General features: G+C 37.2%; 1 protein-coding gene and 1 long non-coding RNA gene across 5 annotated transcripts in view; one reads left to right on the top strand and one right to left on the bottom strand.

Moving 5' to 3' along the window:
• RNF111 (ring finger protein 111) overlaps nucleotides 1-16,535 on the top strand; it is a 67,060-nt gene that overhangs the window by 12,622 nt on the left and 37,903 nt on the right. For all 4 annotated transcript variants that reach the window (XM_087745411.1, XM_087745414.1, XM_087745412.1 and 1 more), the window contains one exon: nucleotides 7,895-8,787. In XM_087745411.1, the coding sequence (XP_087601537.1) occupies nucleotides 7,895-8,787 (893 nt within the window). The remainder of the gene's footprint in view (nucleotides 1-7,894; nucleotides 8,788-16,535) is intronic.
• LOC148050259 (uncharacterized) lies at nucleotides 4,421-15,113 on the bottom strand. The gene is made up of 2 exons (XR_015701680.1): nucleotides 14,055-15,113; nucleotides 4,421-4,493 (listed from the first exon to the last, which is right to left on the bottom strand). It is a non-coding gene; the product is annotated as an uncharacterized LOC148050259 (long non-coding RNA).

Genomic DNA, 16,535 nt, shown 5'->3' with positions numbered 1-16,535 from the left:
CTCTACTGGGTGAAGAGTGGAGAATTCTGCTGCACTATCCTTCCCTCTTAAATTGGTAGATCTACTCAGTTTAGTGTCTGAAAAATCCCCTACTTCTCGCAGGTTTCCTGAAGAACAGCATAAAACTGTCCTAATGGTTAATTTCATAATTCTCACTTGCAAGGTTCTTGTTAGCAGTTGTGGCAAAGATCATGCTTTACTTTGCTCCTCAAAGCTTTATAAAAAAAGTGTTTGCAAAATGACACTGCATTAAGAACAGTTGTGCATACCTCAAGGTCAAAACAGCCAGGAGGACTAAGAAATACATTTTTAAATTATTTTTGATGGCTATGTAACTCAGAACTTCCCTAGCTGTCTCTGGAAGCAGAATTCCTAGTTAAGATCTTAAGCTCCAATAAAAGAAGTGTAGTTTGTCATTCTTTTATAAAGCTAGAACTCCTTTTTCCCTAGTTCATTGCTGTTACGTTTGTCTTGGAGTTCACGGAAGCCAAAACATTCCTGATTGCCAAATCATAATGCTTATGTCTTAAAACCATGATTTACATAGTGTTAATGGAGCTTACTGAGTTTAAGCCTAGGACAGAGCAAAGAAATGTCTAGACTGAAGAATGTGCTTATGAACACCATGTTTGTCAAATCCACCTGCTTGCATCCATTGTGCAAAGGCAAACAGATGCCTTGCCCAGGTGGGTATGTGCATGCTAATGCTTTACTGATGCTTGATTGGTGCTAGGATTTCTATGGGTGCCTTATGGTCTTGGATTGATTCATAGTGTATTGCAGGAGAACTAACTTGTTGTTCGTAGGACTCTATGCGGAATTGCTCTTAGCCTGCCAACTCATCTAGCTGAGGCGCTTCCAGCTGCGCATGCTCCGTGGGTTCTGTCTATTCCAGCTGGAGCCAGGCCATAGATCCAGTCCTAGGGAAGAGCTCTTCTGTTTTTAGCTGTCCTGGCCTGGATTCTGTTAGAAGATGTGAGAGACAGACACTTTCAATAGTCTCTCCATAGGAATACAGTGGTGGTAAGTCTCAGAGGTGGATGATAACATGGCATAACAGAGGCATTCTGTAGCTATTCTATAGGTGGCCTGACATTTCTGTTGCAAGATAATTGCTTTACTGATCTGAATTGACTTGTGCATCAGGAAACAAACCTTGAAGGTCTTGGAGGATTTTTTTTTTTTTTGGAGAAAAAAATTCAGGAGACTTTGCTGGTCCAGAGGATGGATACTGTTGATTACAGTACCTTACAGTACAGTTACTGTGGTCTGACTTATCTTTGAGGTGGCTTTGCAAATGTTAGTAAGAGTAGTAGTGTACTTGAAAAAACATTGTTTCATTTCAAGAGTAGACTTTCCAAGCCAGTGGTGGTTCCTAGAATTGGCTGCAAGGAGTGAGTAAGCCTGCCTGCATTGCTGTGGCTCATGTAACTGTAGCACCCCTCTGCAAAGCGCAGATGAACTCTTCTGTCTGGGTGGGATGTAATGGAGTGTCTTTGGGAGACCGTGGGCAAGAACCTGTCTCCAGAACATTATCGTGCGGTTAGTAACTAATACTATGCATATTATTCTGAAATACTGTACCTTTCTGTAGGGCAAAAGATAAGTATTCTGCTCAGAGAATTCTCAGGTAATTTTGTCATTCAAAAATTGGAGTATCTGTCATCACTGTGGCTGCATTAAAGCAAACAAAGGAAATTGAGAGTGTTTTGTAATGGTATTTCATATTGTCCTGTGAATAAAGATGGTGTTTGATGCTACATAATATCAAAGCAAACATAACAGAGTTTCAGATTACCTTCTGATTGTTGCTGTTTTATAAAGATGCATAGATCTTTAACTATTAATTGCTTTCTTTTCCGGCAAAGATTGGAAGACCAATATATGGTATGCTAAAATTTAGTAGGTAAAACAAGCTTTAAACGAGCACTGTTTGTCTCATGAAGTGGTGAAAACGAAGAACAACCAAAAGTGAAGAACAGTGCAATAAGGTTTCAAAATCTGATTGCACTTGTTTTGCTCATAGTGGAACTGAATATTGGATATTTGTGTTCTTGCTACTTACTCTGCATTGTACAGGTTGTCCCTGCTTGATAGGATTGAAATGAATAGGGCGTGACTGCCCCTTTTAGGCTAAGAAGTGGGGGGTTTTTTGTTTGTGGGTTTTTTTTGTGAGCTGCTCGGTGAGTTCTTTATTTTGGTTGGAGCAGGGCATGATAGCACTGAGATTCAGTCTTCATGGGAAGAATTTGGTCTTCTTTTGCTGAAGGTCTTGTATGAATTTTACAAGCTTTTTCATTATCGTGTTTCTTGGTGTCTTGATTCATCTGATGGAAGAGCCTTGCCAAAAGAATAAAAATATATCTTTTTAATGAGGGGCAAGAAATGACTGTTGGTGTTCCAAAATACAGCTTGTGTGATGCTTTCATTCACTGGTCTGTTCTTTGAACTCTTGATAGCCATGTTTGCCAGTTCAAAAAAAGTACTGTGGTAGGAACAGTATATACACAACGTAAGATTTCTTTGTTCATACCAGATCTCAACAGTGAGATTTTCTCAGGAAGGTAACAGTACCAGTATTAGCTTGTCAGAGTAAAAATAAAGTTAAAAGTAAAATCTGATAAAAGCCACATATTATGGAAGGGAATGAATTTTAACAGTTAATCATTAATTCAGTGAACAGCAAAGAAAATAAGAGTTAGGACTGAATAAAGGAACTACAAATGCAACTGACAGAAACTTCCTTTCTGAGACAATGTTAAATATTCTCTTGCCTGATATCATTCTATATATGGGCACTTGGGCTGGGTACATAAATGGTCTAAGATAGCACAGAATGTTTATGGAAGTGGAATTGCTGTGTTCTTTCTGAGATTATGACAACGCTGTGTTCTGTCAAGCTCTTGGTAGTCTTGAGAGCTGTCGTGCTGGGAGGAGTTTTTGTCTGCACTGGTCTCTAGGCTCAACCCTACTGGATACCTGAGTGGCCTGTAAGTGTGTTTAGGGTCTGAGTGGTGGAGAGTGCATCACACAAGGTGACATTACTGTGTGTGTAATGAGGGAGGAGCTGGAAATTGAAGATTGGGAAAATGAGGAAATAGGCTACTAAATGCTTTGTAAATGAAACTTTTTTGTTCACTGCTTTTCATCAAGTTGGCTAGAAATCTAGATATTTGCTGAATAAACTGTTTGGCTAGCAGGTTTAGGTGTGTGTATTACACTAAGAGGACAGAGACCAGTAATTTGGCATTATGTAAGAAGCATGTGCTTTTAAGATAAGCATTTTCTGAAAAGTGGTGGGCTGGTCATGTGTCAAAGCACTGTGTAGCAAAGCTTGAAAGAATTGATCAAGGTGCTTTTTGACACCTAAAAAGGAGACTGTTGATGGTGAAGGGAGTTGACTATATTTTAAAATGTAACTGAAAATACATTTTCAAAGTAATGATATATTAGATTACATGTATTCGTCAACCAAGTTTACACAAAAAAAAAAATGGAGTTAATGTTGTGTAATGAGCCATTTCACTGTTTTATAGTGCTTTACTGCTATCATACTTCTTGATTGCTAGTAATGGAATTAATTCTTAATGACGAAATACTTTGCTCCATCTTATAACTCAAATGTGTTCTGCTTTTATATGTGATCATAAACTTGTCTGCTCTAAAGATCTCAAACATGGAGCTTGCTTTTTGACTTAGTAATTTCGAGGGACTTCCCCAGTTTGCATGAATTTTCTTGTACTGCTGTATGTCTTGGCATGATGAATAGCAAAGGTCTTTAATTTGTGACACAAATGGATAAAAGTCATGTACACTTCATGATTCTGAATCGAGTCATCCACTTTAGATGGGAACTTAGAATTACTATTTATAGTTTTCAGGTAGCTGTCTTAACAGCTCTTCATTGAGTCTTTACTTAAAATGGCTTAAAATAAGATACTACCCCATTTTCCATCTCGAAGTCTTGATTCTGTAAGTTAATAGGCAAATGTTTTGATTAGGAAGGAGGAATGCTAATGCTGATTGAGCTTACCTACTGCATCTTGCTGCTTTTTGACAAAGCTTTCTGAGGACTATTTTTAATTAGAGGGAGATTTTGTAGGATCTTCTAAATGTTTAACAGCAGATGATCTCATTCTAATAAGTCTTAATTATTTGGATAATATTTTTGTAGTCCTTCTTAAACTTTGTCTTCTGTGTAAAAGCATTGGACTTATATGTAGTATGGGTATTTCTTATGCCTAACCGCTGAAAATACTTGCAATGGATTGGAATGTAGTTAAATGGTAAGCTCTTCTTCCAGCTTCTGTCTTTTTTGGTCAAATTGTTGTTCAAAGGTTTGCAATAGCAGTTCTAAATAGTGAAGGAATGGATTGTTTGCCGTTGTTGATTGCTGCCACTCACTTCAAAAATATACTCACGTTTAAGCTGTTGTGTAACTTCATTGGAAGCCAGCAGCTCTCCCAGGAGTAAGCAGTCCTTCAGGCTCTGTACTGGTTAGCAAAAATGAAGAGTTCTTGATTACTTAGTTGAGTTACTGCAGACTCTTCCATGGTTGTAAGAGTGCAATTATGCAAAATGTTTGTATCTTGGTTAACTGGCTATTAGATCTAGGCTTCCTGTTGGAATAAAACTAAGCTAGTAAATAGCGTTTCAAGTGCACTGGTTTTCACTGTGTGGTGATTTAGGGTTTTTTTGTCATCTTACAGTAGTTTGAGGTTTCTCAAAGTGTAAACTTTCTTGCTTTAATTTTTTTGTTGTGACTTAAATAGTTGTATTTCTATTTCAGCACAGTGGTGTCTGTGCTAAAGTAAACAGAGCTAATACAAAGATAATCGCATACAGAATGCAGAACTTTCATGCTGATAGATATTTCCACACTGGAGTTTAACAATAAAACACGGGGGGGAGAAGCACTCCAATGAGTAGAACTGAGTCCTTTGTAAACCAGCCCCTGATTCTGCTCACATAATGAGAAGATGTTTAGATTTTTGTTTCTTAAGAAAAACTCAGACTTAAATAAAATTGTCCCCTTAATTTATCATGTTAAAAGGACAGGAAACTGTTGTGTATAGGCTGGACATGTAGTATATGATGGTAAGTTATGACTGTGTTCGAAGACAATAAGCTCTCTGAATAAATTAACTTTTTTTCCCAAATTGAAATACTTTGTGGATTTGCTAAAAAAACTTGCGATGAAATATGGGGTTATTGTGGGAGGGGTTGGCTTGCTTTTGGACTGTGGAAAAGATTAACTAAGTGTTGCATTTCTGTAAAACAGTGGTACATAAATAACGGACCAAAAGTACTGCCTTAAAGGTGGCCTTGTGAGGATGAGAAAAAGACTATGTACTGCTTGTTCTCTGTGTGCTTATAACAGGTTTGAATTCTGATTTCCTGTCCTTGTTAGAAATTTTATAAAATGGAAGTCTTGGTCTTAATTTTTCCAAAGACAGACAGTGGATATATGTGAGGGTAAGTACATGCATAGGGCTGGTATTTTCCTCAGGAGCTGTCAGGAGCAGAGAAGGGTAGATAATAGAATTTTACAGCTTTAATAGAGGCTTCTTTGTTTACTTATGTAGACTTCTTACACTCTTAATGTTTATTCCAAGTTTTTTCCCAATTTTTCAACTTCTGTTTTTCAGTCCTAGAGAAGAGGGTAGCCTTATGTAGTGCATTCCACTAAAACTTATTGCAATAAAAAAGTATATATATTGTCCAGGATACAACAGTCTTCCATTTAACACTTGAAAATAAGAAATGTTTCCTACTGTGAATTCTGCTTTGATGAAGTGAAAGGACCTGTCCTGTTGTATATACTGACAAGAGGAGGTTTAGTCCAGCTTGCATACAGTTAGCTTTTGACTTAGTGATGTAAAACATACCTATCTGCTGTAATTCCAGTAGAAAGCAGCAACACTTCCTTAATTATCACAGGGTATAGGCCTCACATTTAACAGTAATTGTTATAAATGTTTGTAGGATTTCCAGTGAGAACATTCAAATGGATCTTTTTCAGCTGGGGTTTTAGGATCCACAAGATTCTTGATCTCCAGAAATATCCAGTGACCTTATGACTTCTTTCGATGTTAGTACTGCAGCATATATGCCTTGTGCAAAATTTTTATTCCAGATTACATCACTTGAAGAATTAGGTTAGTTGCTTATGGCTGTGAAGAGAACACAGGCTGCCTGGGATAATGCATCAGTTTATACCCATTGCAAACTGAGATAAGTCAGAGTCTGTTAAGAACTACTAGCTCACAGCTGCTTGTGAAAGCATCAGTTTGTGAAACAATCGAAGAAATGTTGGTTTGACTCTGCTCTGTAGTCTCAATTTTGTTTTGATTCATTCTATGATGAAATAAGCAAGAGCTTTAAATATTAGCATCAGATGTAAGAAAGCATTAGCATTTTGAAGAATTTGGAGGTTCAGGCAGAAGATTATGGACCCGAGTAGGTGATGCTGCTTAACCTGCCATAGATCTTGTTGCTGCCTTAGACTTTTTTTGTGGCTTCATGCATATTCCACCTGTGCTGCTTAAGGAGCCTCATTTCCACATAAGGTATAGTTGCACATATTTTTCTTAAGCAGCCTTCTGGTAGTTCAGCACAGCCTGCTGGAAGCCAGGTATAGCTGTTTGTGTGCTTATGTGATGAATTGGATTGGTGTCTGATCTGGTTGGGAAATTTATTTTTCAGATTGGTCAGCTCTACATTCTGGCTTAGTGTGTAAACATTTCTTCTAGAAAAGCATAGGAGATATTCCTCAAACAAGTGGTGAGGGAGGGAGAAAAGAGGGAGCATTTAACTTCTTAAGTAGAACAAGTGTCGAATGTCTACTATAACCTTATTCATCTGAGGCAGAAAAATGTGATATTAGTTACAGTAAAGGGTGCTTCAGTGGTTATCACAGTGGGAACCAAATTCTTTTGTCATTTCCTTTTGGGAATTTAAAGAGAGGGCAGAGATGCCAGATGAAGCAGGTTGAAGGTGAATATATTACTGAGGTTATTGTTGCCTGTGTCTCAGTAGTCTTCCAGTACAAAAGTTTTTTCTTTGAAAGAGTCTTCGAGGCTAATGTTGCATCGTCATATGTTGACAGCCTAATATTTTGACAAGGAGGGGAACCTGCCTGGTACCAACTATTAAGGGAACATGTGATATGTATGCTCAGTTTCTGTTGCGGGATAGAGTCAAAAGTACATGGACTGAAAATAGCATTGTATGCTACTCTACACTATTAATATGTCATGTTTTTTTAAAGAAACTGTAGGTGTTAAATGGAGTTCTATTACTTTACCCCAAAATAATAAGGTTCAAAATCTCTCCTGTTTTATTCCTTTCCACATCAGAAAAGAACCGTGAATTCTAAGTAACTGATTTTATAGCTCAATTGTCACCATACTGTACCATGTATTGTGTTCAAGTTATTTACTATCCATATATACAGCTATAGGGGAAGATGTAGGCCTTATTTAAGCATGCACTTTAGTTGATGGCTAAATATTGGAGCCATTTAGCTTAAACTTATGTAACTATACAAGCAGTAGCCTGTAAAATTCTCATGTTTAAGCATCGCTGAAACAGACATCATCCGTACATTTTGCAGGCGACATACATTGATATTTGCTCTGTGAAAGCAATAATGTTTTCACTGACTACAAGAACTTCCCTTCAATGCAAGTTATAAGAGTTCTGTCTTAATTCAAAACTACATTACCAAGCAGTATTCTTAATATTATGAAACGGTTGTATTTCAGTTACTGCTGTTTTGCTTTTCCCACTGGCAGGTTAGTCTTAGCGGTAAATGGCTTTTCTCTTACTTCAGTTTTGCTCTCGAAAAATCTGATGCTTCTTTTTCTTGATACATATCTATTTTTATTTCTAGGCCTTTCTTAAAACTTTCCATGTCTAAATGGACTCCTGAATGTAATATAGTTTATACTCTAAAAGCGGATATGAAGAGTGAAGTTTCTTCTGATGCACCAAAGAGACAGGAGAGTCTGAAGGGGATCCTCTTGAACCCTGAGCCTATTGGGGCAGCCAAAAGCTTCACTGCAGAAGTTGAGATGATTGCCAGTAAAGTAGGGAATGAGTTCTCTCACTTATGTGGTGATTCTCAAAAGCAGAAAGACATGAATGGCAACCGTACAGACCAAGACAAAAGTATTGTGCGAAAAAAACGCAAGAGCCAGCAGGCTGGTCCTTCGTATACTCAAAATTGTCCTGATAAAGAAAACCAAGGAATCTTAGGATTAAGACAGCATCTAGAAACACAGAGTGAAGACAATGATTCTTCTTTTAGTGACTGTATCTCTTCGCCTTCATCTAGCCTACATTTTGGAGACTCTGACACAGTAACATCTGATGAAGAAAAAGATGCTCCTGTAAGGCATCCTCAGGAAGTGTTGAATACTACAAGTAGAACTCATAGCGCAAGGTCACAAAAGTGGCCTCGGACTGAGGCAGATTCTGTACCTGGCTTATTAATGAAAAGGCCCTGTTTTCACAGCAGTTCTTTAAGAAGGCTTCCATATAGGAAGAGATTTGTGAAAACAAGTTCGTCACAGCGGACACAGAACCAAAAAGAACGCATTTTAATGCAGAGGAAAAAGCGGGAAGTGTTAGCTCGAAGAAAGTATGCTTTACTACCCAGCTCTAGCAGTTCCAGTGAGAATGATCTCAGTAGTGAATCTTCTTCCAGTTCATCTACTGAAGGGGAAGAAGACTTATTTGTGTCACCTGGTGAAAACCACCAGAACAGTACAGCTGTTCCTTCAGGTAAAACTGAATTCCTGAGGTACTCTTTATTAATGAGCTTTCATCATGTACAATATGCTTTTTTTATAAGTGGTTTAGAGCAGTTGGTTTTGTGTGTTTATAGAAGCTATACTACAAATAGACCTAGTGCAAGTAACGTGAACATTACACCATAAATCCTTGATGAGAAAAGTACATTCCAAGCTTCCAGTAAAATTACAATAAATCCAGTATTCTTTAACTTTAATGTAAAAGGTAAAGTTAATGGTTTCCAAACAATGTACTGGAAGGTTGCTGAATCTGATCAGTCACATGCTGTGGAGTTGCTCCATTTTTTTTTTTTTTTTTTTGGCTGTTGAATTGTATTAAAAATTTTAGCTATTATAGCTTTGTTAACTGATTGTGGGAATAACAATTCTGTTTGATTTCAGAATGTAGAAATATCTGCTAATACATAATTAACTGCACTTGACAACTTAAAAAAGATGAAGGAAAAAAATAAAACTGGTCATTGTAATAAGAGTCTGAAATAGGATTCAGTTGAAGGTAGCTTTAGTAGTGCAATAATAAGAGAAAATTCTAAGGGCTGAAGTTGCGGAAAGCAAAGTATTGTATATATACCAAATGTTTTGCCCAGATGAACTCAATGCAATAGTCTTGCAGTTGGTTGACATAGATGTTTCTCTCTTATGTCTTGACACAGTATTTGAGGGCGTGCTTGAATGTTTGGAGTGGGTGTTTTTTGTTTTTTTGGTTGGTTTGGGTTTTTCTGGACTTCCTTTCATCTTAAATTTGCCAAGTGAAAGGCAGTCCCAAGACCTGGACCAGTAACGTTCACAGTGTTGTAGTTGTGCCTTCTGTTTATCGTTTCAGCTTTTTAGAAAGCGTGGGGAAGTAGATACATAAAACACAGCATAGTGTTAATCTGTGCAACCATGTTTTTTGCCTAGTGACAAATGTGTTTTAGAAAGTGAAACCGTATCTCAGACTGTTCTGATCATTCCTGTAAGAAAAAAATGACTGAAAATACAAGGACAGTTTTTTGTTTTTGTTTTTGTTTTTTTTTTTTAAAAAGTGTGTATGTTCATGTTAGGGCAGGATTTATGCTTGAACAGAACCAGAGTACTAAAGACTAGATTATTGCTTATTATCCATTGTAACAGGAAATAATTTGTGTGTTGTTCTGTAATGTACTGTTCTAACACAAGAAGTAAAATTTGTAATGCAAAAATCTTACTTATGCAGTGCTAGGGCTGCATAAATAACTCTGAAACAGAAGAATTACTGCACAGCCTTGATTATCTTCATGCATATTTGGGGGGACAGAAATGTAGTTTTTTAAGCCTGAAAAAAGTACATTTGACACACATGTTCAAGCATATTGAAGGGTATGATTTGTAAATAATTAATGTATGAGGATATGCATCTACTCATATTAAAAACTGATTTGGGAGACTACTGTGTTAACACTTCTGTTTCCAAGTTAATAGTTTCTTCTCATTTTTAGAGAAGATGGAGTTTCATGTAACTGTAAAATGATGTAGGACCATTAACAACTCTCTTTCCACACAGAGCACCATGCAACAGTGAAGCCGGTATATGGATGAGAAAATGTAGGTTATGGCTTCTTAGGTGACCATCTATTTCTAACCATGACAAATATATTTAAAGAGAGAACTTTCAGTTATGTTTTTTTGTTTTTTTTTTTTTTTTTTTTGGTCTACTTGAACTGTTAAGACCTACTGGCCTTTTTTAACACAAATTCAGTTAGTACCACTTCTGTGCTTTTATTTCCCTTGAAGTGTAGAACAAGTATTTCCATAGTGAGGCTTTCCATAGGCATTTCAAAAAGATGTTTTTGGAGAGAGATATCTTTAAAAATTGATGTCATGATCAGTGAATATTCAAGTTGCTCAGGTAACTTCTGATAATTCAGTGATTCACTGTGGTATTATTTTGATGGTAGGAAGACTGGAACTTGCAATTTGTTTCATCTAGTTATGTGGAAAAGTGCGTTGTCCAGTGGCTTAATTTTTATACTACTTGAAAAGCACATTTAATTCATTTATGAAATTATGTTTATTCTCATGTCATGAATGAAAAATCAATTGGCTTTGCACCAGTTAATTTTAGATTAAAATACTGACATCAGTTGTAACTGAAATAAGGTATCCTTTAAAGAATGTGTATTATGGTGGCTGTACTTCAGGACTAACGCTTGCAGTGAGCTGAGAAGTAATTCTGGCTTAGATTACGTGAATACTGTGGGTTTTTTTCCAGTGGAAATATGTATTGATGGGAAGGTTTTGAGCATTTTATTTACATTGCACATAAAATGGGAAGTTGAGCAGACTTCCTTTATAAAAAGTGTCCTATTTTTAGCAAGATAAAAGTGTTATTAACGCTTTCTATAGCTTTCTGCTGTTATATAAGGCATTTCTAGTTATTGAATGAATTGGGACAGAAATGGGGCCAGCTGGGAAAATAGCGATGCAACTTCTCTGTATAGTGAGCAAGCCGATGGTGTTTCTATATGACAAAAGGGTTGCATTGCTAGTAATGCTACACTAGCCTGTTACGTTAGGGAAGAATTTTTTTTTCTCTAGATTGGCATGTGATGGTTACGTATGCATCTGCTGAAATTACAGAATATACTGAAGGACAAAGAACTTCTGCTAAGAATAATATGAGGCCTGCAGCATATATGTAAAAGTACTAGAGGACAGACTTAAGAAAGGAGGAGAAGAATAATAATCAGAAAAGAAAATACAATTTAAAAAGAAATGGTGATAACTGAATTTTTAATAAGCAGGCATCAAAGTGATGTGACTAGTCGTGTAGCCTACTTAATAGCAATTTGTATTAAGGATATGTCACAAAATATTTCCTTGCTTTGAATGTTGATGTTTATCTAAATATGCAGTGCATTTAAAGAACAAGTAAATTTAATTAGTGTATACTGTTCTGGAAAATGTTTCTTTCTGATTATTGTGAGAAATTAAAGTAACAGATCTTTTTAACCAAAGAAGTATTTAGTAGGTTAGTTCTTGTAGTTAATAAAACTAACTTGGCTATTTTTGGAAAATTATATGAATGGAGATATGTGGTGGGGTTTTTTTTTTGTTTTGTTTGTTTGGTTTTTTTCAACAAAACCTTTTATAAAGCCTTTACCAAAAAAACACCAAACAACACTATATATGTTTTTTTCCTCCTTTTCTATCAGAGCTTCAGTTATTCTTCTGGTGGAACTTTGTGCTTTGGGAGTGGGAGAGTATTGAACAAGTATGAAATCCTGACACCTGGGAATAGATTATATTGTTTTACCAACTCTCTGCCATAAAAGGCAGTTGTCCTCATTAAATCTGGAATGACCAGGTGAAGCTCATTCAGGAGATGGAGGAGAGTTGAGGGCATAAGGACAATGTAAAAACAACTATGCGTAGTTTAAGGATAGAGTTGCAGTTGAAGGTGCAAGTGCTTTCATGGGTATATATTCTAATCTGAATGTCAGTCAGTTGGTTTTAATTGAAATACTGGGCTTACAGTTAAAATGACTGCAAGCAGCAAAATTTTTGCCGTGAAATGCAAATTTTGATTCTGTGTTTTGTTTAGGTAGCTCAGAAACTTTTCTCTAACCCTTGGAGGACCTGTGTACACACCTGTAGAGAGAATCCTCTTTTGTCTTTCATTGTCGAAGGTGGCAAAATTTCAGCTTTTACTGGAATTGGATCTCTGTAATGTTGTATTGCAAATTTTCTGATATGCTTGTAGAGGTATTTGATTTTTCAGCTTGGATTTAAAGGGCTGGGGGTGCCATTTGGAGACAGCCAATCCATGGAGGGAAATCTAGCAAAAGGTAAAATTGGAACAAGTTTTTAGCCTCACATACTCTGATTTGGCAGTAAAGCTAGAACCCTGGGAAATGGAAAAGTGTTGTTATAAAAAAAGCTGGGTAGAATTTTGCATTTTCATAAATTGTCCACCTAATAGCACTTAAAATTCCTTCAGGGTCTGACATGTTACTTTATATTTTTGAGCAGCTAGTGCTAGACAGGCCTTGCCTCCTTCCTTAGAATGTAATACTGATGAGAAACTGCACCAGGTTTTGTTCAAAGCTGCTTAGAATAAGACTGAGTTTATTCACTATCGTCCTCTTGATTCCTCTAACATACTTGTTGTCTGTCTCCCAAAAATGTTGGATATAAACATCCGATATTTTAAAAGCCAGGCTGGTGAAAATGTTAAACATATACCACTTCATGTTCAGATTATTTTGACAGGTTCAAGATAAACATGTATTAAGTGGAAATGAGCTGCCTGTTGTGAGAGTTTACTATTTTTCAGTTACTTAATCCCTCCTAAAACTGCAGCATGTGCTCACAGTAACTGATACAGCTCACAATTCAGAGCTTTTATCTCAGTAGCATTAGCGGACAAGGAAGTGAATACATACCCTTTCTACGGTGCCCCTTACTAGAGAGGGGCTGGGGAAGAACTGGGAAGTGGTGAGGAAAGAAGCACCTGGTTTTGTGAGCGATTGACATGAACCATTGTTGCTATACCTATCTGCTGTGAATTGGAGCTTTAAATAGCTACAGTAATAAAAGTTAGCATGGACTTAACTTCAGCACTTCCCTCTAGCTGCTGCAATTTTCTGTGCTGAAAAGATGCTACTTATAGAATTGGCTTGTTGTAGCATTGCTGATAGGACTCAGATTTATGTGGTTGGTTAAGAACAGTCAGTAGAGTTTCGGATTAGCCTATATTAGCATGGCTCACAGTTGGACAAGATCCCCTAAATTCTGGTTGTTGACTGTCTTTTCCACCAGGGTGCAGACTCCTAAGCAATTTGTGTGTTTTGAAAATTTCTCCCATCATGCACAGCTATTGGAAAGTATATTCCAAATAAGTCTCAGGTACGGAAAAACTGTTGTCTTCTAACCTAGTGTCACCTGACACTAAGGGGACAGACAGGTTCTTTTAGGGATCCTTGGCAGAATGATGACGGCACTAAATCGTAGTTACAATTAAAGCTGTATTTTCTTAGCAGGATATTATGATTAGTTTAGCACAGAATTTATGATTAGAATGGCACAGGATTTCTACAAGCAGAATCAATATAGTACAATCTATAAGTAGCGTAATACAGAATTTATAATACAACTTAACTAATTTCTCATCACCTGGACCCTCTGCAGATGAGGTCAGATCTTAATATGTGGTTTGCTGTATCAATATAACAATCAAAATCTAGACTCGAAAATCATATAAAAGAATGAGTCACTCACTCAGTCCTTGGAGGAAGCAGACGATGGTGGGGGCATCCCTGGCTGCTGGGGGGTCATGGGTCTCGCTGTCCAGCAGCAGTTCTGGTCCATGTTCCCACTTAGGACGTGTAACTGCTTCATTTTATAGTGTTCTGTGCGCTGTTATGCTTCCCTGTTCTGTGACAGGGTCAACAACACCTGGTTGGCCGGGTGCCTGAGACCTTCAAGGCTGGCGAGGAAGGGAGTAATTGTCCTGGTGCCCAGGAATCTTGAGGCTGATAGGGAGGGGAAGAAGAAATCTGTTTGGTTTGTCTACTTGGTTCACAGGACCTTCAGAGCCTGAGAATGAGGGGAAAGGGAACAAATACGTGACCTGCTTGGTCACAAAGAATGGCTGCTTGCCTCATAAAATGGCATTAGTTATCCTAACTGTATTACCAGGGGCCAGGAGCAAGGGGTACCGGTCACACCTAGTTCAAGAAATCTGAAAGTTGAAGAAGGGAGTACTCATTAACACTAGTAGGATATTATTATTTTATCCATTTGAAGCTGAATTACTATCCAGGTAATTATCTTGAACTCACCAGCGCAAGGTACTGTAGAAGCACATAGTACCAACAAGTTGAAAAAGGGATTAGACACACTGATAGCTGTCCATGAGCAATGAATAGACAAGAAAGTGCTCTCTGACATCTGTAAGGTTGTTGTGGATGGTGGGTGGTGTGAGAGGTTTCAGTTAAAGACTGTAGCCTGGGTTTTCTACTCTCACTGCATAGCTTTGCCTGTTGCAGCTGGCAGAGACAACGTGGGCCTCAGTGGGCTGGTGGTCTGATCCAGTGAAAACTTGGAACTCAAAATAAGCCACCTCTGTCACTGGAACTTGACTGCTTATTTTAAATCTCTTCTGTTTTCACTTATGGTTTAGTCAGACTGGGTCATTTGAAATTGTGTATTGTAAAACCCCTTCACTATCTTACATGTAATATTTAAACTAGTTAAACCCCATGTTAATTGCAAAATAGATGTAAAATACCCTCCAGGAAAGACAGCAATCAGCCAAACATAAATTTGGATATTATACCAGTGTTATTTGTGTCCTTGTTGGGGTACTTGTGTTGATGATGGTTGATTAATCTCTGAGTTATACCATGATCATGTATATATTATACATGTTACACTGTGCAAAGCTTTGTCTCTTGCTTATAACTTCTGGATTATTAAAGTATTTGATTCTAAAACTTGCTTCTCAGAACTTCATGTGGTCTATCAACAGCACCTAGCAGTTATAGTTCTGAAATAATCTTACAGCTTTCTGGGGAAAAGATATCCTCATTTACTGGTCTAAATATTGGACTACACGGTATTGTATTATATTATTTTTGAAAAGTTATATTCTGCTTAATAAAGTACTTTAATCTGGCAGATTTACTGTCTTTGTGATGTAGGGCCTGGAGGAGGGAGTGTTTTGGTTTTTAAGGGGTGATTATCATTTTGAGCATGTTCAAATTTGGATTCAAGCCAGCATAGTTTATCCCTTCCCCTAGGCTGGCTGAGCACTAGGTTCCTATCATAAAACAGGCTTTTAAAAGAGAGCGGAGAAGCTTCTGTAAAGAAGTTACTGATTATTACTGTAGAAAACCTAATTACTAAGTGCTGTTGATGGGTCTGAATTGTTGGGATATGCAAAGCTTGCAAACTAAAATTTGGTGTTTTGCATGCACTATAAAATACTATTCGTGGATGCGAGTAGGGGGGGAAAAAAGAAAATTCAGTGGAAATAAAATTCTTGCTGTAATTTTCAGTAGAAGTTTTGTTTTCAACCAGCTCATTTCAGACGTAGAATGAGTCTTTCAGTGGTAGCCCAAAGGCTAATTCAGTCACAAACAGCTAGAGTATAATTTGCTTGCTGCGTTTTGTTATTCAGGAGATGACAGAGGGAAGTAGTGTATACCTGCAGGAGGATAATTTTCTGTTTGTTTTATAGCCATAGGTATTATGCTGAGAGTAGTACAAAATACCTCTCGTAGATCTGCATAAATATTTTGCTGCCAACAGTCCAGTGACTCTTCTCCTTGAAGGGAGATCACCTTCAAGGAGTATAGGATTAGTATAGTAACACTCTTATCATACAGATTTAGCTGTTCTCATACAGCATCAATCATTTAGATGATCTGTTAATGAGTACGGTATTCATCCTTATACTTTAAGATTGAATTTGCTTGAAGTTTATTCCAGACAGAAGGTGACTGGTCAGTGACTGGTACGTGCATAAAAGCAAATAAATGAAGTATACCTTGTCATGGTGGACTATATAAAAAACATCCTGTGTAGTGGACCACAGGATGAAAAGTAATACTGAGAAAGATGTGCAAGTATTTTGTCATCTGGTGTATTTCTGGGTTTGGATTTTTTGTTTTTGTTGTGGGATTTTTTTTTTCCTTGGCTGTTGGTGTGTTTTGTAACTTGTGCAGTGCATTAGAACTGGGTTTTACTGGAATATCA

Source organism: Nipponia nippon, unplaced genomic scaffold (assembly GCF_047370975.1).
Source record: "Nipponia nippon isolate SJK-2023a ecotype South Korea unplaced genomic scaffold, ASM4737097v1 scaffold_9, whole genome shotgun sequence".
NCBI classification, from domain to species: Eukaryota; Metazoa; Chordata; class Aves; order Pelecaniformes; family Threskiornithidae; genus Nipponia; species Nipponia nippon.
Note: the sequence above shows the minus strand (reverse complement) of the source record. Positions and strands in the feature narration are given on the sequence as shown.